This window comes from Anser brachyrhynchus (genome assembly GCF_964034855.1).
Source record: "Anser brachyrhynchus genome assembly, chromosome: 19".
NCBI classification, from domain to species: domain Eukaryota; kingdom Metazoa; phylum Chordata; class Aves; order Anseriformes; family Anatidae; genus Anser; species Anser brachyrhynchus.
In genome coordinates, this window is record NC_137712.1 from 4,751,821 (window position 1) to 4,774,684 (window position 22,864).

A 22,864-nucleotide genomic window follows, 5' to 3' on the forward strand; every position below is an offset into this window, starting at 1 on the left:
GAGCAAACATCCTGAACTTGGGCTCCTGACCCCGCTTTGAGTGTTTTGCTTTTCAGGCCCAGAAGGTTCCCAGGAGAGGAGAAAGGAAACTGGCTGGCTATTTTTAAACCCTCTCAGTTGCCTTCCTGCTTTATATTATTTATTATCCATTATCAAAAGTGTTTCTCCCCTGAAACTATCTTTAGTGGTCAACCAAGGGACCGGTGAAAATTGCCCATCAAACAGAGCTGCAACTTTCCGTAGAGGTCAGACGGAGCTGGAGGGCTTTGCAGGGTTTTGCCAGCTGCAGATGAGTGGTGCTATTATCTGTGACGTGCACGTGGGCAGTGTCAAGTGATTCCCGTTGTGGGCTGCAGTTTCGCCAGCCCGAGAGCCGAGTACCCAGGGAAAGCAGGGTCTCCTCTCCCAAAGACCCCGCAGCCCGGAGGGGCGGCACCAGTTCCCCCGGCTGGGCGCTGCCTGATTTCTGCACGCACCCAGCCAAACGAGGTGTGTGTGACCATCACGTTTTATTGCACGTCTCGCTGTATCACGCAGGTTCCACGCGACACGGCAGCGGTAAAATCAGCATCGCCCCCAGGAAAGCATCCCAAAGGCGCGGGGCTGCCTCGGGCAGCGCAAAGCCCTTGCGCAGGGAGGGCTCGGTCCCTTTTCCCAGGGTGTCCCTGGAGGTCCCGTTGACCCTCTGTGGCTCCAGATAAGCGGGACAATAGCCCGCATTGTTCTCGCTCATCCTCCTGCCTGGTAAATTTTCAAGTTTGAAGAGTGTTGCAGCCCTGGCAGCTTTGTTAATCCTTTCCTGCCCGGGCAGGAGGTGCAGGTGGTGGTGCCCTGGGCAGAGCTGGCTGTGCAGGCTGTGGCTCCATGTTCTCCTTGGAAATAAAGCCGCGGGGCTGGACGGCCTGGGAGGCTGATGTTATTTCAGCTGTGCAGAGAGAGCTGAGGCGTAAAAGTCTGGGTTTTGGTGGTGTCAGCAGCAACTGCGATGCAGTTTATCGGCAGGGCGTGAGGAGGGAAGGGGAAGAGGCAGGGGAGGGTGAGAGCACGCCGCGCTCAGCGCGGAGGGGTGGTGAATGACGAGCAGGTTTGCCTGTTTCTCTTTGCCTCTGAAAGCAAAGTTATGTGGCGTGGTTTCAGCATGGGCTTGGGGGCTCAGAGCCTCTCTAATCTGGGATCTGCAGCCCCAGTCTCCCTTTCCCTGTGTCCCTGCTGGGCCGTATGTTGGTGCCCTGGACCCCACGCACTGGGAGCTGGCACGGGGATGGGGTCAGACCCTGCTCCCAGCACTGGCTTGCCGTGGGGCCCCACAAATGTCCCTTCATCTCCACGGGGCCATCACCCCATAAAATCCAGCTGGGGCTGGGCAGTGCTTCCAACACAGACAGCACCGTGGGGGGGGCTGAGCCCCCGGGATGAGATGCACCCCAGCTGAGCGTTAACGCGTGCCCTCAATCTCCACGCAGACCCAGAATTATTAGGGTAACGTGCCATGCTGGGTTTTGGGTGGGGTGGTCTCAGGACCCCGGACGTGGGGGCGTGAAGCCCCCCCCCTCCCAGCACCACGTCCCCCCAGGGTCACCTCCGTGCCTCGCCCCCCCCCGCGCCCCCTTTTCCCCCCGCTCCCTGCCGCCCCCCAGCTCCGTGCTCTGCCATGGGGCGGGGGGGCGGCCCCCTTTGCAAGCTCCCCCCTCCTCCTTCCTTTCCTGGCTCCGTCCCCGGGGGGGGGGCCGAGCCGAGCCGAGCCGGGCCAGCCCCCGGGGCGGGCGGAGGCTTTAGGGGAGGAAACCAGCGCTCGGCTCCGCGCTGCCACCGGGCTGCTCCGCCGCTCCCCCGCGTCCCCCAGCCCGCTAGGGTTAGGGTTAGGGGGTCAGGCTTAGGGTTGGGGGGCCCTGTCCCCCTAACCCCCCCCCGTTTATCCCGGGGCTGGCCGGGGATGCGGTGCCCATGGTGAGCCGCCGGCACCATGCCGCCGCCGCGCCCGCCCCCGAGAAGATGTTCGAGGGCTGCCGGCGGGCGCGGAGCCTTTGGGGCGGCGTGAGGCTGGAGGTGGCCGGCGAGAGCAGCCCCGTGGTGCTGCACAGCTTCACCCAGCTCGACCCCGACCTGCCGCCGCTGGAGGTGAGAGCAACGAGGCTTTTTTTATTTTTATTTTTATTTTTTTTTTGGGGGGGGGGTGTGGGGGGGGCTCGGCCCGCTGGGAGCGGAGCCCTGGTGCTCGTCCCTTTGTGGTTTGGGGCTCGTTTGCAGGCTGGGAGAATCCGGGGTTAGGTACGGGGACAGCTGGGGCAGCCTGTTTTATTTCTTTCCATTTATGAAATAACCGGGTGCCCCTGCTCGTCTCTGCGCTCTGTCCCTGGGCCATCGAGGGGCGGGCAGGCAGCCAGACCGGGCTCTGCTGGGGGAAGCAAAGGGCCTCTCCCCCCTCAGAGCAACCAGGGCAGGGGGGCAGATTGCTAAAAGTGGGGGCTCCTAATAACTCGTTTGAGCCCACCAGCTGCTAGAGGTAGGAAACTGCTCGTATCTGAGCTGCTCGTAAGGGCTTCAGGCTCATCCAAGCCCCATAAGTGTCCTCTGGGAAGGTTATGGGCACCAGGAGGACTTTGCTGGAGGATGCAAAATATTTGTGCTGCTTCGGATTCGACCCTGGGCGCTTCAGAGCCGGTCCCCTGGAGGTCTCAGCCCGACCGGCTTGTTGATGGCAGCTGTGCGGGGAGGTGGAGGCAGAGGCACCCAGAACCATCTGAGTCAGAGCTCTGCCTTTTTTCTTCGTAATGGATGATCGTCTTCTGCGCGCCAGGAATGTCATTGATTCTGAGTAAGCGGCGTGTTAGGAGCAGCTCAGCTGGAGGAAGGTTTTGGCGTTCAGAGGTGGTGGTTCCACAGCAGCACCCGGGCCCCGTTGGCTGGCGGCACAGGGGTTAAATCAGCGAGGGTCAGGAGCCTGGCTTTGCCGGGATTTAGAGCCAGCTGCAGATGTGCTTCGTGGCTCTGGCTGCTTCCCGCTGGAGGGGGGCGGCTGGGGGGGGATCACCGCTGAAACCTCTGCGTTACTGTGCAGATATCCGGGGAAGGGAGCCAGCGTTCCGGCGGTGATGGCTCCTTCTCCCTGCTCCGAAGGATCCATCCCATAACCTGCACTGCAAAGTCCTGCTCAGCCGGGGATGGGATTAGCGCAGGCTCCAGCCGTACCAGCTCCCCTCCGGCCTGGTGCTCAGCTCTGCCGAGAGTTCACGAAAACACCATCCAGCTTGCCTCCCCCCCCCCCCAGCTCCTTTCTCCTGGGGATGGGCGTGCTGACATTGTTCGGCGCACATCATCTGGTTCGTGTTATGTCTGGCAGGAAGTCCGGCCTCTCCGGCCCGCCGCGCTCCGGGAGGCTGCAGGGCCGCGCTTTTGGCAGGGGGAGTGAGAGGAGCGGGGGGGGGGGGGGCGATGCGGCTTGTCGTGGTTTTACCCCCCCAGGAAAGCTGTCCCGTGCACCCCCGGGGATGAGGCCTTGGACCTCGGGAGGGGTTTGGCTGCATCGTGGGGATTGGAGGCTGCGAAAGCAAAGTTTTGGGGGCTGAGAGTGGCTTTGCGTGGTCCCAGCGTGGCAGAGAGAGGCGAGCGTCCTCCAGCCCTCCTCTGCTGTCCTCTCTGCCCAGGTTTCCCCTCTGGGCTGTAACGTGGCTCCGTGCTGCGTGACGGGCAGAGCAGTGCCGGCATCCCAGCGCCTGGGCTTTCCTCCCGGCCCCGAGGAACTTGCTGACAAATTCCTCCTTCCTCTGTGCCATCCGTTCGCGAGCGGAGGCGAGAAAAGGCACAGCCGGGAGCAGGGTTCGGTGACCCACTGCCTCTCGAGCAGCTCGGAGAGCCTCTAACCTCCGTGTGCTCCCGGGTGAGAGCTCCGTGGTGTTCTCTGGGCTGTGTGGAGTGGGTTTTGCTCACTGTCGTTACACCGCACAACCGGGAGGGCAGAGAAAACAGAGTTGCTGTGACAACTGTGCTGGCAGCAGCCTGGTGTGGTTGTAATCCTCGGGTAAGGTTTCTCTGTGAGATACGCCCTGGGAGGAGAAGGCGGATTATTTGAATGCCCCCCCCCCAGACCATCGCTGTTTTGCCGAGCTCCACTTCTGTCCCTGTGGTGGGAACCCAGGGCTGTGCTCCCCACTCGGCCCTGCGCTGGGATGGAGCTGGGCTCAGGGCCGTGCCAGCTGCTGGGGGCCATCGCCTGGTCCCAGGGGAATACAGAGGATCCCTGGAAAGCTGCTGGGCAGGTGGTGGGGAACGCGGATCCCGCTGAGCCCCTGCGGATGGCTGTTGGTGGCAGGGCCCTTTGCCTGTATCCCAAGCAACGGTATCGATCTCCCAGGCACCGCGCCGAGGTGGCCGTTCGAGGGCTCGCGGCCACGTGCTGCCAAGCGTTCTCCTGCTGATTTTAACCGTGGGGAATGGAAAGTTTATAGCGAGCCTCTTTAGCGAGGGACTGGCCAAGCTGCTTTGCACACCTTTTGCTTTGTCCTTTTCGGTTCTACCCCAGCCCAAATCAGCAGTGAATGTCACAGTGTGAATTTATTTGGTGGTTCTCCTTGCTGGAGATGCGTGCTGTAAACACGACTGCAGATGACACAGACTGAAACTTTCATGAGACTGGCATCGCCGAACCTCCAGACAAATGGCGAGGGCTGACGCATATTGAAAAAGCTTGTATTGTTGCTATTTTGGCTCTATTTGTTTTCTGAACAATTAGGAGACTTTCAGTTGCTAAACACATCCTCGAAAACTTGAATTGCTCAGCCCAGATGCCTCGGAGGTCAGTGCTTGTGCTTTATAGCCGAGAAGGAGGGGTGAAGATCTCTCTTAAAAGCCATTTTCTTTTAGCTTCCAGTGGTGCCTGTGGAAGAAGATCCTTTTCTCCCAGCCTCTTCCCCTCCCCGAGGCACAACCTGATATGCCCCGTGCAATTTGCGAGAAGAACATCATCGGCTGGTACTTCTCGCATGGGGACCTGCCTTGTGGCTCCCTTCCAGAAGGGTTTGGAGGCGGCGGCGAGGCTGGGAGCAAGCTGAGATGCTGATTGTTGGTGGCTGCTGCAGGAGGGGAAGAAAGGAGGTGGGAGGGAGTTTTGATTATTATTTGATATCGTTAGAAGCTGGGGAGAGGTTCCAAAATGTGTTTGTATAAGGATCGTGTTACTCAGGGGCCGCCATGCCCTGTTTCCATAGGGGTAGGAAACCCTCCGGTACTGGGATCTCACTGAGGCTTTAGTGCTGGATTGGCAGCCCTGGCAGAAATCTTGTTGGGCTCCACCTGGCCTCCAGGGTCCTCACTTGACCCTCCAGAGCCCCCCAGATCACACTATTGCTCTGCTACGGCCCTTTATGTCCTAGCTGTGGGTGTGGGATTACCAGGCAGGGACAACTAAATGCAAGCTTGGAGAGTTTCTGCACTTCCCTGTGCCCAGGTTCGGGGGTGGAATGAGCTCGGATTTTGCAGGAAAAGAGCAAAAGGACTGCTGAGCTGCAGGGATGTCTCACTTACTCAGCTCTTCTGCTGGGGTGGTTGGCAGCAACCACCCAACGTTTCAGGCCGGTGCACAGCCTGTTTTCAGGGACGTGCGAGTTGGTCCGGCCATAGGACTGACTTCACCATGAGTGGCTTCTCCATCACCCTTTCTGCCTCTCTAATTGCCGGCCGCTGCATCCCCCGAGGGACATGTAATTGAAGGAGCAGAGAGCTTATTTAGGTCACTGCAGACCACATGTACAGGCTGGGCATCCCCTGCTTGTACTTTCTCTAGCACTCTTATCTCCAGAGCTGCCTGAGCGACTGTTTTTCAAGCAGTTGTGTTCTTTTTATTTGGATGCATACTTGCAGCAGGGCTGTTTCAGTTCTCAAATATTTCTCTATCTCCCATGGACCCAGCAAGGGGGGGGGAGAAAGCTGTAGCCAAGGAGCAGGATTTGGACACAAGGCTGGTTGTGACGGGTGAGGGAGCGCGCTGCAGCTGGGGGGGGCCTTCCATACATTGCTTTGTTTATCCCGTGCTCTTCCTGTGCACAGTGCCGGGTTAGACACAAGGGCAGCATCCTTGGCCTACCCAAAATGCGTGTTGCTTGTCGAAGGCCTGCGGGACCTTCATTCTGCATCTGTGCGCTGAAAGATGAGCCTGGTGTGAATGCTCGTATGAGGAGGTGCTTGGTGCCCGAGAGAAACTGGTTGAGCATCGCGCTGAAACCATATCGCAACCTCTGTGCAAGCCTGGAAGAGCTGTGGGTGGGGGAAGAAGAACTGAGCAGTTTGGCTCCTTCAATTGTCAGAGTTTCTCATTCCTGTCCCAGCACGAGGACCGACCACATGGTGCAGCCCTGACCCCCAGAGCCCATCCAGCTCGTGCAGCACCCTCTGTAATACCGATGTGCCCGGACTTTGCTCCTGAGCCGTTATGGAGCCCTGAGCTCCGGCACGAGCGAGCCCAGCCGCTCCCCGGGGATCGGCCCAGGGCCCGATAAGCGAGGGCAGGGAGCGGGCGCTGCCCGGCGAGCCGGCTCAGGGTGCTGCGGCTGGCCAACACTGAAGTGGCTGTGCTCACGCGTGTAATGCTGTGTTTGCAGAAGGGCTCTTGTGGAGCGGCCTTTTGTTCCCGTAACACCTGGCAGCAGCTCTCCCGGAGGCAGGAGAGAAGTCCTTCCCAAATCTTGGCAGCGAGCTCACGCCATTCTTCCTCGGTGCGATGAAGCGGTGGCTGCAGCGTGCAGCACCGCCGCTCCTCTCCGTGCCTTTGGTTTGGATCGTGGTTATGACATGCAAACAATCCCTAAAGCTGACAGCTATGTTCCAGGGCTGCCTTGGTACAGGTTCCTACAGGGCACCACATTTTTATTAGATAACCAGCGAGAGTTTAGCGCACCTGATGGCCAGTAGTTATGTGACAGCGAAACACCGGTGGGGATGAAGCACTGCAGAGGCACGCGCGCGGCCCGTTTATCTCGCATAGCTCAGCAGCAGTGAGTTTGCTTTCATTCCACCATCGGTATGTCGACGAGCCCTGCTATGGGATGGGGCGAGGCATCCCCCAGCCCCACACACCGGGTCCCTGGGCACTGTGGAGGCAGGATGGAGGTGGCTCATGTTGCCAGACAGCAGGCCGCGTCCTCAGAGCTGGCGGCAGAGGGAAAAAAAAATTTAAAAAAGTTGTTTTGACTTGCAAACGGCACAGATTGGAGAGGAAAGTCATCAGAGGCAACTTAATCTGGAATGCTGAGGCATTATTTTTAGTGTGGCTTTTCTTTCTGCTAACCACACTTTAACAAACAGCAGCTGAGCCGAGGGCCTGTGTGGAGACCTGGCTTTAAAGGGCTTGCTACCCGTCTTACCAGAGCTGCTCTTCATGTCAGGGAGCAAAACCACAGCGTTTCCCTGCTCTTTGCAGTGGTCGTGTCTCCATGGTGACCCAAAGCTGAGAGCCCTCACCTCTGAGGTTGGTGTTTTGGTTGTGAAATGATGTGTGCTGGGCTTGGGTTGCTCTAAGCCCGGCCTCGGCTCAGGAAACCATCCGGCAGCCACGCTGGGCAGGGCGCAGCACTCTGCCCGAGGCTGCTGGTGGCCATCTCGCTGGGATTTCTGATTTTCTGGATGGCACAGGCTGCGAGATCCCGTCCTGGAGCCGCAGTGGGAGCTGGCGCTGGGACAGCCCGGGCTGGGCTCCCTGGCAGCCTGTGCTCGGCAGTGACTCAGAGCACAGCCGTGGTGCGCTGTGGGCGTCACAACAAAGCGCTCCTTCCCTCGGCTGCTTCGTTGGGGTGGTACCCCACAAAACCCCTCTCTCCCAGTCCTCATTTCCACAGATTTCAGCACATTCCCCTGCAAAAGTTGTCTCTAAGAGGAGGGGAATGCTCGAGGCTTGATGACCCATCTTAGTCCAGGCAACATCATGTGAAAGGAGCCGGGGCAGGAAGGCGGGCGCTGCCGCCCGCTTTGCACTGACGCTGTCCCGCTGTCATTTTGTGAGTCAACTTGTTGGTTGGATTTGTCCCCAAAACTCATTTTGAAGCGGAGGGCAAGCCATGGGGATGCTCAGCCCTAGTACCAGGCATCCGTCCAGCCCAGGGCAGCAGACGAGCCCAGCTAGGCCCATGCTGGCTCGCCTAGTGCTGCGTGCGGCACAGCGAGCCTTCGGTGCAGTTTTGCCACAAAAAAAAGCTTTATGATGTGAGGGAATGACCGCCTGCAGACGGAAGGGTAGATGGGAAAGTAGAATAACCCAGCGTGAAGCTGTCTGCTCTCTCCCTGGCACCCCCACGTTTTGGGTAACGCTGGCAGAGGGTTTGCTGCTGCAGGTCCCTCTCTGGCTGATGCTCAGAGGGGGTCAGCTGCAGGAGCCACGTTTACAGGCATGGGGACAAGGGTCCTAGTAACTGGGGAGGGAATTGGGGCTGGGGGGGACTCATCCCACCCCGGACACCCGCCTTTCTTTTGCCACAGCCTCTCTGGATGTGCAGGATCCGGCACACCCAGCTCCCGGGGCAGGGCTCGGGTCCAAGCCTCGCTGCTTGGGCTCCCAGAGTGCATGTTCAGGCATTTGACAACAGCTAGATTTTTTTTCTTTCCAGTTGTTTTCTCTCCAAAGGTGCCAATTGAAATTAAACTCTCAGTTGCTTCAGCTGTGGAAATCAGACCAACTTAGTTGACTTAGCATCCTGACTGCAGGCCCCCCAGGTGTCGGCTTGTTGACTCCTGCCTCTGTACCTGCTTATATAGCACCTACTGCCTCGTTGACACCTAGTTAAGTAATGCTCTGAAGCTGAGATTTTCTTGATTACAAGGCAAAAGCGCTTGCTCTTCCCTCTTCCAGCTTCCCACAGGCGGCAAAGCCGCCGCGGGGAGGGGAAGAGGTGGCAGGGAGCCATCCAAGGGCACAATGTCCCCTGCTCAGCCCCATGGCAGCCCTTCCTGGAGCAAAGGGGTGGCCAGAAGCCCACAGCTGGGATGTGGCGGCGGCTGCGGGTGGCAGGAGGAGGCTGGGACCAGCCGGGGTCAGCCCGCAGCTCCGCAGCAAATGGAGGCACCCGACGTCATGCCGGCCGGGTTGGGAGTCGGGTGCGAGGGGCACGGCCGGCGAACAAAGGCTCGCTTTTATTCCTTTTGCCAGCAGCCCCTCGCTGCTGCCTCCCTGCCCTGGATTGTTCGTGCGTTTTCTCTGCTTCAGCTGTTTACTGGGTCACCCTGCTGCGGACGCGCGCACAAAGAGCGAGCCATCCGCCGAGGCCGTCCCTGCGCCACCGGCACCGCAAGCCCCTCTGAGGCCCCAGGAGCACAGTGGTGGCATTGAACTGGGCCGGGAGAGCACCCGAGCCTGCCCTGCTGTGGGGCTGGGGGCACTGGGAGCATCCCACCACCTCCCAGGCATCCTCCTCCTCCGGGATTTCGGGGCAGGGGGGTTCTGGGCTCGTCGGTCCTGCCCACGCTTCGATCGCACCAGCTTCGGTGGAGTGAACGTAAGTCAACGTAGGCCAGTGTAAACACATGGGTGGACACATTCACTTCACGAGGGCTTATTTTGGTGCAGCTTATCTACGCTAAGGATGTGTCTGAGCTGAATCAAAATGAACCTCGCTCAAATTGAAGCGAGGGGTTGCAGCGCAGTTACCACAAGCCAGACGGCAGCCAGACGGCTGTGGGTTTTGGACAGCCTCCAGTTTGTCCACCCCAATCTGTGCACCTTTGAGATAACAGAAAGATAAGACTACTTTTTTTTTTCCTTCTTTTTTTTTTTCCCCCATTGCAAGCCACAGCCGATGAGTGCACAGGCAGCTATGTACAGGTTATCCAGGCTGCTCGGGAACGGCGTGGGCAAAACTCCAGCCCCAAGTGTGCTCTTCCTTCGTGCAGGTCACCCACGTGGGGGGGGGCAAGGGGAGGTTTGGGCAAAGAAGCTGCTTCTAGGGCAATTGATGCTTCTTAAAATTGAACGTTTGGCTGGTTAGACTGGCATATAAGCTGCAAGCTGAGAGCAGGAGAATATTTATTGAAGGCTTTGTGTTTCTGGGAATGTAAAGACTTCTGGGAACTCACTAGCTTGAAAATGCTGATGCATGCAAGGGACAAAGCATTTCCCTGGAACTGCAACGACAAACGGATCTGTGTGTCCCGTGCTGGTCCTGAAGCCAGAAATATACTGGTTAACAGGCATTAAGACATAATTGAAAACTAAGCAGTGAGGATCCCAATGAGTTGCAAGGTCTGTCAGCTCCAACGCCGACCCAGGCGCTTCCCCTTCGCTGACACACTGTGGTTCTTGCTGACGCAGAAGTAGCTCGCTTGGTGTGAAGGGCCCCGTTCCAGCATTGGAATCAACAGGGCAGTACAAAGTCAGGTAGGCTTCACTGTCATCTCTTTGGGACACACACACCCCGTTTTCTTCACATTTGAACAAGGCATTACAGGGCTATCATGTTGCATGGGACCTACAGGTGCTGCTGTACACCAAAAAATGCATTTCAGTATTGGAGCTTGTTTCTGTGATGTTCCTTGCAGATTTCTCTGTTTCACCTCGGTGAAACACAGACCTTTGTTCCGAGCCGAAATGACTTACCGTGAACCACTTGATCTTTATTTACTCTTACAGAGCAGGAGGCATTAATTTTTTATACACCAGTTGTCACCAGCCACGTGGTTCTGGTTTCACTTCCAGTAATTACCCTCCGGGCTCCAGGCGAGTTCGTAGCGGAGCGGTGGCTCTGCAGGCGCAGGCCAGCTGCGTCCCTCCTAAGCAAGGCTGGCCGGGTAGGCGTTGGCGCTGAGCGGGGATGCTGCAGAAACGCACGCCAAAGTGATCACGAACGCAGAGCAAAGCAGTGTGGAGCAAGAGCTGGAATTGCTGTGTCAGCCGGATCCTTTTTCCATGAACTTAGAGAGGAAGCAAAACCTGCTGCTCTCAGTTTTCTGCTCCGCTTCAGCAGCCCGCGAAGGGAAGGAACCCTTCCTGGCACGTCCCTGGGTGGGAAGCGCGAGGGGAGTCCTGCTCTGGGGGCAGCCTAGGCTGGGCTTTCGCTTAGGATGCAGCTGCCTGGAGGTGCTGGGTGGTCTTCGTGTGCTCCAGGGTGTAAGCAACACAGGGTCTGGAGTTACACCGTCAGCCACCTGTGGCGTCTCTGGCACCGCCAGTGGCAGGCGCAGCTCGTTTTTCCCAGGGGAGTCCCCAGAGCAATCCCCATCTCCCGCAGCCCTCGGAGGCCGGTGGGGATGCAGTGGGCACGCAGCATTTGTGCAGGTCTGACTCTCGATTTCCAGACCATAAAAAGAGCGAAAAAGTTTCGATGTGTGGGAAGGCTCCCAGTTTTCTTTGAAAGCAAAACAAACGCGAACGGGGGAGGAATCCAGTGTATCTGCTCTGTCTCGTTTCTGGACCCAAGCGCTGAGCTCCTAATCCTCGCTCCAGCCACTGACTCACTGCGTGCGAGTCACAAGACGCCTTTGTACCAGATCCTCCAGCCGCTGCTTTCTCTTCTTCCTAAGCCACACGGGCGGAGACGGCTGCCTTTGAATATCCTCCCCAACCACGCGGGGCTACGGACGCAGGCACCACCAGCAGGATCAGGCCTGCCCTGTCTCAAACAGTGCCCTCAGGCAGGCCCTGATGGAAGAGGTGCCAAAGCCTCCCGCGAGGCAGATGTGTGTGGGGGGGTGACACGTCCCCACTGGGTGACAAGTCCCCACCGCCACCCATCCCTGCCTGGGGGTGCCCGGGGGGATTCACGGCCCCTGGCTGCTCCCCGTGGTCGCTGGCTGCAGCTCCCCCTGCTTAAACACCTGAAGCAGAGCAGAAGCAGAGCTGAGCGTGTCAGGGAGCCCCGGCTGCAGAGCCAAGCAGCTGATGGGTGAGAACAGGCCCTCAGCTGTTGCCACTGTCCTGGTATCCTGGCAAAAACACCCCCTTTTCACAGCGGGTTTAAGTTTAGCTTCTGGCCCTTTTTCTATTCTTTTCCTGTTTCCCCCTCTGTCATTATTTTTTCATGGGCTGTTGGAACCGTTCCTGGTCTGAAGTGGCTCAGAGGAGGCAGGAAGGAAGGCGGAGAGTGTCGAAAACCCGAAGAAGAAAACACGTCCATCTGCTGAGCGCCCCAGCGCTGCAGCTCCGCGCGGGGCAGGGGCTGGGATTCGAGCTCCATCAGCAGCGATGTGATACGGCACAGGAGGAGAGGAACGGCCTGAGATCGACCTGGAGTGCTGGCTGGAGACAGCCGTGATGCCCGGCATAGCTTGGTCACTGCTGGGTTGGTGTTTGGGAGCTCCTGGCCTCGATGGGGCTGCTGACCCAAAGCAAAGCACGTGCTGTGGGTAACCGTCAGCACCGGGTGCCTTGCCTTTCCCCAAGCACGGGAAGGTTCAGCAGTGTCTCCGGGTGGTCTCTGCAGCCTTCCCGAGCACGGCCGGGGAAAGGAAACCGCCGGAGAGTGCGAGGAGCAGAAGGGCTGCCCCTGACCGGCAGAGCCCTGGGGGAACATCAGCCCCGGGGGGGTTTTGCCTGGAAGTCCCCGCGAGGCAGGGCGTTGTGGGCTGTTGTGCTGCGTGCGCTTATTTTGGATGAGCGGGACAGAGGGCACTTCTGCTTCTGCGGTCTCTATCTGTGGTTCGCAGAACTCAAGTTGTTTTCCTTTCACTAGATGAAGGTGGATTTTTTTTTTTCTAATTTCCTTTTACATAACGCCATGCGTTTTCGTTTACATAAGAGGCCCCGAAGTTACTGCCATGCGTTGCATGGGTTCAGGATCTGCTCCCGAGGGTGAAACAGAAGTGAACTTGGGGCTCGTGTAAACTGTGGAGGACGTGGTCCTTGGTTTCTTTCGTTTCTGGAAGGGCCAATTTCCCGCTGCCAGTGGGAAGGAGTTATTGTGAGAAGGGACTGGAGACTGCAGAGCCCCAGCCCGTTGTACCGCCTGCAGAACACACATTTTGTGTTGCCCAGCTGAAAGGGAGCAGAGTAACGCGAACATCTTGATCTTTAAACCAGCTGTTGTTCAGGGAGCATCAGTAAAAGCACTTTAAGCAGTCTTGTCTCTTCCGTGTGTGCTGAAGTTAATACCTTTTTCCACTAACAGTTCATTATTTTGTGTCTTTGGAGGCCAATGCACTAAGCCAGGGGCACGGGGGACCAGTGCTCTGAAGACCTGGTAATTGTTGGCTGATTGTGTGTGATGTGCAGGAATGTTGTCATGCTCACAGTTAATCCTGTGCTGCGCTCCTGTCTTACTAAACCCACCTTTGTGATTTATCTCAATACTTCCTAGAATGCAGTTTCATAGCCAGTATTTTCCTTGCTGTTGGGATTTTGCATTTTTCCCCGTTCAGCTGATGAGAAGGGACACAGGCAGGTTCCCTGCTGCCCTGTGCCTTGTCCCTCACACCGCAGCCCTTCTTCCAGGCTTGCTTACGAACCTTGGCTAAATCCTAGAGCTCGTTATTAAACCTCCGTGTGAAGACGTGGGGTTCAACGCCGTGCTGTGTACCAGAACACGCGCCCGGGAGTGGAAGAGTTGATTGCACGGAGCAGGAATTCCTCCCTGGTGTAGTCACCAAGGCTTTGAACTCAGGTCCGGAGCTCCCTACTGCTCACGCAGCCCAGGGCTATCCGCGGCTCCAAGAGGCGGTCTCTGAAACCAGGCAAGCCATCTGGCGCGGCCTCCAGTTTCATATTTCAGGGGATGAACTCCTGCCGAGTTCACTTACGGCTGCTTTTTGCAAAAGCCTCCGGCTCTCGCAGAATTGTGTGTCCGATTCCCCCCTGTTCAACATGCGTGGGGTTCTCCCGTGCCCCCATCCGAGCAGGAGCAGGGCTGCGTGCTGAGAGGGAGAAACTGGGGGCACGTGGTTGGGTTTGATGTCTTCCCTTTTTTTGATGCCCATTTTCTTGAAATGCTTTATATCCCGTTTTCCGGGATGCTGAGTTCCTTCCATATGAGTTTGGTGGAGGGTGCAAATGCTGTAATCATCAGCGTGCTCAGAGTTGGTGCTGTCACAGAAAAGCTTTGCTGAGTTTTGGTGCAGCCACTTGAAGTGCTGCCTGGGCCTGTTGGCCACATCTCTGCTACCAACACAATGCAGTGAGTGGAAGGGGCTGTTCGCTCGCACCTCTGCTCGGCTATTTAGGTGAAGGTGCTGGTGAGGGAGGCTTTGGTTGTGGGTGCTAGGCTGCGGTTGTGCCACTGGGGCCTGCCTCACGTCTCCTTCTGCTTTCCGAGCTGGAAAACTCCAGCAGAAAAGCAGTAGCTGCTGCAGCAGCACTATTTACCCACATTGTCCATCAGAGCTCTTTTGAGACCATTCTGGGGCCGTTTCTCTTCGGTTGACTTGCTGGAAGTCCTAGAGGGAGCTGGTGCGAGCGCCAGGCAGGATTTTAGAGCCATCGGTGCCCGTCCCATAACTAAGCCGTGGCCGGAGGTTCTGGGCTCTGCCAGCCCTGCCTCCGGTCCCTCATCTCCCCATGTGCAAAGGGAGAGACGTGGGTTTGGAGCAGGTGCCGAGGTGGGGCTTCCCCGGCTGTGTCCTGCCGCTGCTTTTTGCTCCGTTAGTTTTTAACGAGCATGTGCCGAATGCGCAGTCAGCATCTCGGAGAAAGAGCAGGAGGAAAGAGGAAGCTCACGCAGAATATAAATAACCAAATTTTAAAATGTACCAGTGTAGCAGCTCGCCCGGCTCTTGGCATGAGCCTAGCTGGAAACCGCTCGGAAGCTGCGTACTGTGCGTGTGGTTTGCAAAGGGGGAACTTCGGGGGACATCGCACGAGTCAGCAAGACAGAAAATGAATGAATCTGACAGTCTCGAATATAGGAAGGAAACGAAATTTGCTTCTACGCACATTAAAATTAGGTGCACCCTCTGCACGTGACATGAAATACAAGAGTGGAAACCCTCGCAGTTGTGGCAAGAGTTTCCACTGGCGTTGCACAGCAGCTGCCAATGATTCATGCATTGATCCTGGGACATTTTGTCCTCTCCTATGATTTGATTTCTTTATTAATTTAATTGTGTCTCAACAAGCATCTGGTTTTGGATGGCTCTTTGTGTCTGGGGTTTATAACTGCCTAGCCAAATCTCTTTTCGGAGTTAGGGGGATCTGGTCCTGCTGGAGCCGGAGCTTTCCTCCATCCCAAACTGGGACGTTTCCAAAGCTTTTCCTTCTGTATGTTGGAAACCGCTTCCACAGGTGGAAGACAGACAACCTGGTTGGCATGGGATGGAGTTGGGTTGGCATGGGATCGCTCCAAGTGCCTGATGTGGACGTGGGGCTGCAGTGGTGTCGGCAGCGCTCTCTTGGGGTCGTGCCGGTCCCCGTGGTTCTCTGCTAAGACGAATCAGCTTGTGGGGTCGGGAGCAGCTCACCTGGCCCAGGAGCACCTCGCTGCCCTCACCTTGTGGAGGAGGGCACCTGGGCACCCCTGCACCAGGGCCCAATGTCCGATGGCAAGGGTGGCCGCTCTGGCAGGGCTCTCAGCAGCCCAGGGTCTCGCTGAGACAAAAGGGAGATGCGGAGGAAGGCTCAGGGCACACCTTGCTGGTGGCTGAGTGCGTTTCACTCTTGAAATTCAGGCCTGTCTGTACCTGAAAGCACATTTATGCTGTAACTTATCCCAGAGCAAGAGGAAGATGGATGCAGGCGTCCAGGATTTCTGTCCGTCTTTGTGTGGGTGCTGCCAGGGTCGGTTGGATGAGTTCGGGTGTTCACAGCTGCAGTTAGGAGCCTCGTGGCACCTCGGAGCTTCAGCAAGCCAAATGCCTTGGCATGAAGTGAGAAGAGCAGGTTCAGTAGCAAGCGAGGAAGAAGTCCAATAACCCTGTCCTGAGGGATTCTCTGTCCTCATTCATTACAGCCGTGAGTAAGAGGCTCTTTAAAGTTTTCCCCTTGCTCTCTGAGCTGGTTGTGATTCTCTGCCTTAATTCCTCGCTAATAACAAGCATTTGACGTGAGCACAGGGCGGTAATAACACGGCGATCGCTGCTGTGCTGATAAAGGGCGGTGGTGAGGAGCAGGTTAGAGCAGGCTTGGATCTGTCTGCTCAGGTTTTGTTCGGTGCTTTCAGCTCAGCATCTCCTGAGATGTGCGGCATCGTCTGGAACCGTGGTCCTTGTGTCCACGGGGAGAGGTTTGGGACAGGGGGTTTCACGCCCTGCAGGCTGCAGGGAAAGCTGTGGGCTGGCAGCATGCCGTGCCCCAGCGTGTGGTCACCTCCTCTTGCTCAGGAGGGAGGGAGATCCCCACAGTGTGCAGAGGGATCTGCAGAAATCCTCTTAGGGAGGCGCTGATTCAGCACAGCGTGGTAGGGAGAGGGCTGAGCTGAATCTGAGGGGGTCTCCGCATCCCCAGAGCAGAAACGAGAGCCTCGTGGCTGGGTCAGGATGTGACCCGGGGGTGCAGCAACCTGTCTGTATGTCCCCGAGGCCACCCCACTGCTGCTCCCTGGAGTTTTCCCCTAGATTTGAGCTTCCCTCTTGAGTTTCTGCCCAGCGTGTGTGGCCAATGCTGCCTGGAGCTGATGGCCAGTTTGGTTTCACGGTCGTTATTTGCTATCCAACAAGGCTTGCGAGTGCTTGAGGTGCTCGGGGCAGATTACCGAGATTACATCCAGAGCCAGCAGCAATGTCACCTTACGTCCTGTAAGGCCACAGGGAGGGAAACAGCCGGGGTACGGGGACACGGAGGCTTGGCTCTGCCTGGGTGCGGGCTCTGGGTTCAGCTGCCCCAAAGGGCTGGTGCTGCTGGCTTTGGGTTTGTGAGCGGGCAAGCAAAATCCCTTTGGCTTGCCGGGACACCCCGTATGGGCTCACGAGAGCATCTCTGCTACCTGTTACCCTCCTTATCTCATGGTGTATCTTGTTGTCTCGTGCAGAGCTCCACACAGGAGATCGGAGAAGAGCTGGAGGATGGTGTGATCTACAGCATATCGCTCCGGAAGGTGCAGCTCCATCACACGGCCAACAAAGGGCAGCGGTGGCTGGGGGTAAGCGGGGGCTCCGCCAGCATCGCTCTGGGGGATGTTTTCTGATGTTTCCCTGCCAGACACGGTGACCTGATGTGGGGGCTTGGCAGGGTCAATGCCAGCCCACATCCTGCCCTCTTCTTGTGTCCCTGGATGCTCCTGGTCTGGGAGCTCCTTCCAAGCCTTATCCCTAAATCATGTATTTATTTCGGAGAGGGGGCCTGGGAGCACCCGCTGTCCTCTGCCCCATGGGAAAGAGGAGTGAGGGAAACAACGGGAAGCCCCGTTTTGCAAAATGGGGCAACCCTGATTTGCATCTGGATTTCAGCAATCCTGAAGCTTCCCTCTTCTCAAACCCCATCGGGGGGTCCCAGGCACTGCAGGGGTCCCCGCTGCCAGCCGAGAGCCAAACAGCTCTTGCTGAGCTGGTGGGACCACGTCGTGCTTGCATGTGTCTGCTTCATCCAGCCCACTGACTTGTGGTCCTGTCCCGGCAGTTTGAGAACGAGTCAGCCTTAAACCTCTACGAGACGTGTAAGGTGCGGACGATAAAGGCTGGGACCTTGGAGAAGCTGGTGGAGTACCTGGTCTCGGCCTTCAAGGGCAATGATTCCACCTACGTCACCATCTTCCTGTGCACGTACCGGGCCTTCGCCACCACCAAGCAAGTGCTGGACCTGCTGCTCAACAGGTGAGGCTGCCCTGTGCCCTGAAATGCAGCTGGGGTGGCTGGTGCCCAAGCCCCTTCGGCCAGGAGAGCTCCAGCATCTTCTGCCACACAGTGGAGGTCTGATGGGCTTCTCCCAACCCCATCAGCACAAAGGTTTTGGGGTGGGCTGGGGAGGGAGATGCTCATCCTGGCCCCCAGCAGAGCTGGGGGTGATGTGGAGGGAGAAGAGGCAGAGCTGAGTCCAGGACCCTCACTGTCTCCTTGCTGTGCCCCACCAGGTATGGCAAGCTCCACGTGCAGGCGAACGGGGACCACACCAGGCACGTTGTGGATGAGAGGATGGAGCTGAAGAAGTAAGTCTGACCATGCTGTGGGTCACCCGGAGACAGGGGGCCCTGCTGGTAGCTCTGTGGTTCTTGCATGGAGGCATGTGTTGTCCCACGGGCCCATGGGTGCACACGGGTACCTCGTGGCACCCGATTCTCACATGGGCCTGCCCGAATTCCTCTCCCCACAGCACCATCTCCTCCATCCTGGGCGCCTGGCTGGACCAGTACTCAGAGGACTTCCGCAAGCCCCCGGACTTCGCCTGCCTCAAGCAGCTCATCTCCTACGTGCGCCACAACATCCCCGGCTCGGACCTGGAGCGCCGAGCCCGCATCCTGCTGGCCCAGTTCCAGCAGCAGGAGCAGAGCGAGACCGAAGCAGAAGGTGTGATGGTGGTTCCCTGCTCACGGGGGTGTTTGGGGCTGTGGGGAGAGTGGTACTGGTTAGCATTGAGGGTCTCCAGAGCCTCTGGTCTTGCCACATGGCTAAACCCCTGTAAACACTGCCTGCGTTTACATGGAGATACACCGGGAAGCTAATCCAGCTGAACTAGAGGTGGTATTTCTAAGGGGATTAGCTAATCTGCCTTTAATCCTTCGTGGACGCTTGTATCCAGGTGAAAATGCCTGTCCTTCTATCTGGGCCTAGTTTCTAGCCTAGTTTACTTGAGCAGACCGAGATTAGGAGTGCTGAGGTGGGATGTGGGTGTCCACAGGGGCTGGCGTGGGATGTGGTGCGGTGCTCAGCTCGTGGCCATGCTGCGGTGCTCAGCTTCGCGCTGTCTCTTGCAGCTGTGGACCACGGTGGCTGCACGTTCCAGCTGGTGGAGGAGAACGGGGTCGGGGACGGGAAGTCGGATTTCCTCTCCTTCTCCCCAGAGATGGTGGCGGAACAGTTCACGCTGATGGATGCTGTGAGTACTCATTCAAAAGCTGGGCCGGTGGTGCTCTGCTCACCTGCTGCTCTGGGCACAAGCCTGCCTGCTCCCTTGCTCCCTGCTGCATCTTTTCCCAAAGAGACCCATCTCCATTCCCTTATCTTCCAGGAGCTGTTTAAGAAAGTGGTGCCTTACCACTGCCTGGGCTGCATCTGGTCGCAGCGAGACAAGAAAGGCAAAGAGCACCTGGCGCCCACCATCCGTGCCACGGTCTCGCAGTTCAATAGCGTGGCCAACTGCGTCATCGCCACGTGTCTTGGAGACCGGTCCCTGAAGCCGCAGCAGAGGGCTAAGGTGGTGGAGCGGTGGATCGAAGTGGCTCGGGTAGGACAGCGCCATCCTTGCCTCCTGCCCCAGCCCAGTGCTGGGATTTTGCAGTCCATGAATTGCAGCAGGTCCCTTGGCTGTCTTTTTAACATGGAGTCCCCTTGTTCTGTCCTCAGGAGTGCCGCATCCTGAAGAACTTCTCCTCCCTCCGAGCCATCCTCTCGGCTCTGCAGTGCAACGCTGTTCACCGGCTGAAGAAGACCTGGGACGAGGTCCTGCGGTGAGCAGCACCTGCTGGGGTCCTGTGGCTGCTGGGGGGTCTCGAGGGGGAGGTTGTGCTGTTGTCGTGGCTCTTTAAGGCGTAGAGGGGATCACTGCAGCTCTGGCTTTGCCCAAAAGGATCTAAGGAGGAAATAAAAGCAGCATTGCCTGCTTCTCCTTTCCTTCCAAAACACCCTGGAATAACCTCAGACAGCAAGGGTTGCTGGAGCTGTGAGCTTTGCTGGGGTCATTTGGGTGAGCAGAAGAGAGCCTGAGGAAGCGTGGCACCGTCGCTGACTTCCCCCTGTGTTTCCCCCGAGCAGGGAGAGCTTCCGCACTTTCCACGAGCTCTCAGAGATCTTCTCTGACGAGAACAACCACTCCCTGAGCCGGGAGCTTCTCATTAAGGTACGGGGAAGCGGGCACCCACATCGCTGTATGTCTGACGCGGAGCTTAGGCTGATGCTGGCAGAAATCTGCACGTTGCTCCAGCTGCCAGCCCTGGCGGCACTGCTGGGGCTGCAGGCAGGGGTTTCGGAGCAGGCTGGGCTTTCTGCTTCTCCACCCAAAAGTCGTCGTTGCCCGGAGCGCTCAGAGCAATTTAGCCAGCAGAGATAAGCAGTGGGATATGATCTTGTGCGCCAGACGATGGCTTCTCCCCAGAGGCAGCTGCATTTGCGAACAGCCTGGTGCAAAGGGCAGAGCTCTCGGGAGGCCTCTTGGTTTAAGGTTTAAGGGGCTGTGGGGTCTGTGAAAGGCTGCAGCCCCAACGTCTTTCCCCACAGCTTTCCAGCTGCAGATCGGGGCTGAGATCACACAAAACACAAAAGGGAACAAAACATCCCATTGAGGAGCTGTTTATACAGAGGGCTGGAAATGGGAGCAGCCTTTCCTATTCACTAAGGCTCTCCTCCCTGTTTGCCGTGAAAAAGCTCAGCCTTGATTTCCTCCTTTTCCCCTCATTCCTCTTTCCCTCCACGAGCAAATTTTACCAGTAAAAGTGGGTATGAACTTTAGCTCCTCTCTTGGCACGGTTTCCCACCCGCGCTGATCCCCACCTCTCCCCACCGTCCAGGAGGGCACGTCCAAATTCGCCACCTTGGAGATCAACCCGAAGAGGGCTCAGAAGCGGCAGCAGCAGCAGCGAGAGATGGTGAGTGGGGCACGGCCGTTCTCGTGTCCCCTTCCTGGTGGCTGTCTGGGCTGGGCTCGGCTCTCCGCTGACCCCGGCTGTCCCTTGCTGTCCCCCAGGGCGTGATGCAGGGCACCATTCCCTATCTCGGCACCTTCCTCACAGACCTGGTGATGCTCGATACCGCCATGAAGGATTTCCTGGACGTACGTACCTCCATCTTTATCCTCCTCCCCCTCTCCTTCCTCTGCCCAGGCATCCCCACAGCCTGGAGTGAAAAATGGAGGTGGTTCCCTGTACATCTCACTCTGCCGCCCTGTGCGTCCTATATCCAACGCTGCCCCTGTGTGTCCCATATCCAATGCTTACCCCCGTGTGTCCTATATCCAACGCTGCCCCCTGTGCATCCCATATCCGATGCTGCCCCCTGTGCCTCCATCCCCTGGCAATGGGCCGCTCTCGCACTGCCCCTCGGCGGGCACTGCCCGCACTGCAGCGGCTCCAGGCCGGGCAGGCCGGGAGGGCTGGGAGCAATTCTCCTTGCCCTGCTTCGCACCGACCTCTGGCTCCTTCTTTTCCAGGGAGGGCTGATCAACTTTGAGAAGAGAAGGAAGGTGAGAGCTTCACCGCGGCATGGGCATGGCTGGGTGGAGGGAGGAGGCTGGCTTTGTGCAAGCCCAGGCTCTGCCGGTCTCTTTGGGGTTGATCTCTCTTTTTCTTTGCTGTGGTGTTCTTCATTTTGGGGGGAGATCCCGGTCCTTCCTAGGCATCTCTGTGCATGGGGCTGGGCTTTTTGGGGGGGTGTGTGTTGAGGCTGGCAAACAGCCATTCTGACTGCCTCCGTTGGCTGCAGGAGTTTGAAGTCATTGCTCAGATCAAGCTGCTTCAGTCGGCCTGCAACAACTACAGCTTCACGCAGGAGGACCATTTCGTGGACTGGTTCCACAGCCTGGAGCGGCTCAGCGAGGCCGAGAGGTGAGCACGAGCGGGGCCGAGCTGCTGCCGGTGCATGGGGAAGCCCCTGGCCCGTCACCTCCGGTTCTGCATCCCTCACCTTGCCTTGGCAAGCTAAAACCTTCCTCTCCTCTCCCCCCAGCTACGGGCTGTCGTGTGAGATCGAGCCGCTGTCAGAGTCAGCCAGCAACACGCTGAAGGCGAAGAAGAACACGGGCATCATCAAGCGATGGAGCGAGTGAGTCTGCTCGTCCTGGCGGGATGCGGGGTGGAGGCGGGTGCCAAGGCCATCGTCTCCACGGTGGTGCTGGGCCAGCCTTCCCTTGCCCCGCTCCCTTCTCACCCTGCTCCTGTCCCTCCTGTCAGCCGGCAGCCGCCGAGTACCGAGCCCTGCGCCAGCGGCAGCTCCCACTCCAAGTCCTTCGACCAGCTCAAGTGTGGGCAGTACCTGTGCAGCGGGGACGCCACCGACTCGGTCAGCGTCACCTCTGCCGGCTCCAGCAGCTCGGACGTGGAGGAGATCAACATCAGCTTCATCCCCGAGTCCCCTGACTGCCAGGAGAAGAAGGTACGGGGCAGCTTGTGGGGAGGCAGGCGTGCCCTTCACGTGGGGACAGCCCTCAGCCTGCTCTGGGGCTGGGGGCCTCGGCGTGGCGGGGTCTCACGCCTCCGGCGGCTGTACGTCCCCCGCTGGTGCAGGGCAGTGAGATCCCTCTGGCCTCCCTTCCCCAGCACTCGTACACCCCGTCTGTGGCTGATGGAGAAGCTAAAACCACTGTGTCCTCCGCATCCCCTCTCCTCCCTGCCCTCCAGTTCTGGGAATCCACGTCCCTCTCCTCCCTGGACACGTCGGGCATCGGCTCGGGCTCCAGCAGTGCCTCGTCCTCCTCCGTCTCCTCCACGCCGGTGACGGCCTCCCGCACCCACAAGCGCTCCGTCTCCGGCATCTCCAGCTACTCGTCCCTGTCGCTGCCCCTCTACAACCAGCAGGTTGACGACTGCTGCATCATCCGCGTCAGCCTGGCTGTGGACAACGGCAACATGTACAAGAGCATCCTGGTTAGCAGCGGGCACCCGCGGGGAATTTGGGCAGGGGGGGCTCGCCACGCTTGGATGCAGGCATGTCCCACACTGGGAGGAGACGGAGGCGGGAGGTTTTGCAGCATTTTGTCCTCTCTTCGGTTAATAATGCTGTGTGCCTGCAGGTGACGAGCCAGGATAAGACCCCGGTCGTTATTCGCAAGGCCATGGCCAAACACAACTTGGACGGGGACCGGCCTGAAGACTATGAGCTCGTTCAGATCATCTCGGAGGAGAGAGGTGTGTACTGGGGTGTGGGAGGTTTTCCAGGCCCTGGCTGT

General features: G+C 58.1%; 1 protein-coding gene across 6 annotated transcripts in view; it reads left to right on the plus strand.

The window, feature by feature from the left end:
- The window catches only part of RALGDS (ral guanine nucleotide dissociation stimulator), a 48,792-nt gene that overhangs the window by 23,718 nt on the left and 2,210 nt on the right, over window positions 1-22,864 (plus strand). For 2 of the 6 annotated variants that reach the window (XM_080561772.1, XM_080561771.1), the window contains exons 2-17: window positions 16,866-16,976; window positions 17,453-17,646; window positions 17,904-17,978; window positions 18,143-18,336; window positions 18,744-18,865; window positions 18,998-19,213; window positions 19,333-19,436; window positions 19,741-19,825; window positions 20,493-20,570; window positions 20,669-20,755; window positions 21,131-21,163; window positions 21,403-21,524; window positions 21,646-21,741; window positions 21,870-22,071; window positions 22,236-22,562; window positions 22,709-22,823. In XM_080561772.1, coding sequence (XP_080417898.1) covers window positions 16,866-16,976; window positions 17,453-17,646; window positions 17,904-17,978; window positions 18,143-18,336; window positions 18,744-18,865; window positions 18,998-19,213; window positions 19,333-19,436; window positions 19,741-19,825; window positions 20,493-20,570; window positions 20,669-20,755; window positions 21,131-21,163; window positions 21,403-21,524; window positions 21,646-21,741; window positions 21,870-22,071; window positions 22,236-22,562; window positions 22,709-22,823 — 2,161 coding nt within the window. Of the gene's footprint in view, window positions 1-1,741; window positions 2,119-2,211; window positions 9,477-16,865; window positions 16,977-17,452; window positions 17,647-17,903; window positions 17,979-18,142; window positions 18,337-18,743; window positions 18,866-18,997; window positions 19,214-19,332; window positions 19,437-19,740; window positions 19,826-20,492; window positions 20,571-20,668; window positions 20,756-21,130; window positions 21,164-21,402; window positions 21,525-21,645; window positions 21,742-21,869; window positions 22,072-22,235; window positions 22,563-22,708; window positions 22,824-22,864 lie in introns of those variants that run through there. The other 4 variants (XM_080561770.1, XM_080561773.1, XM_080561769.1 and 1 more) reach the window with 4 other exon arrangements.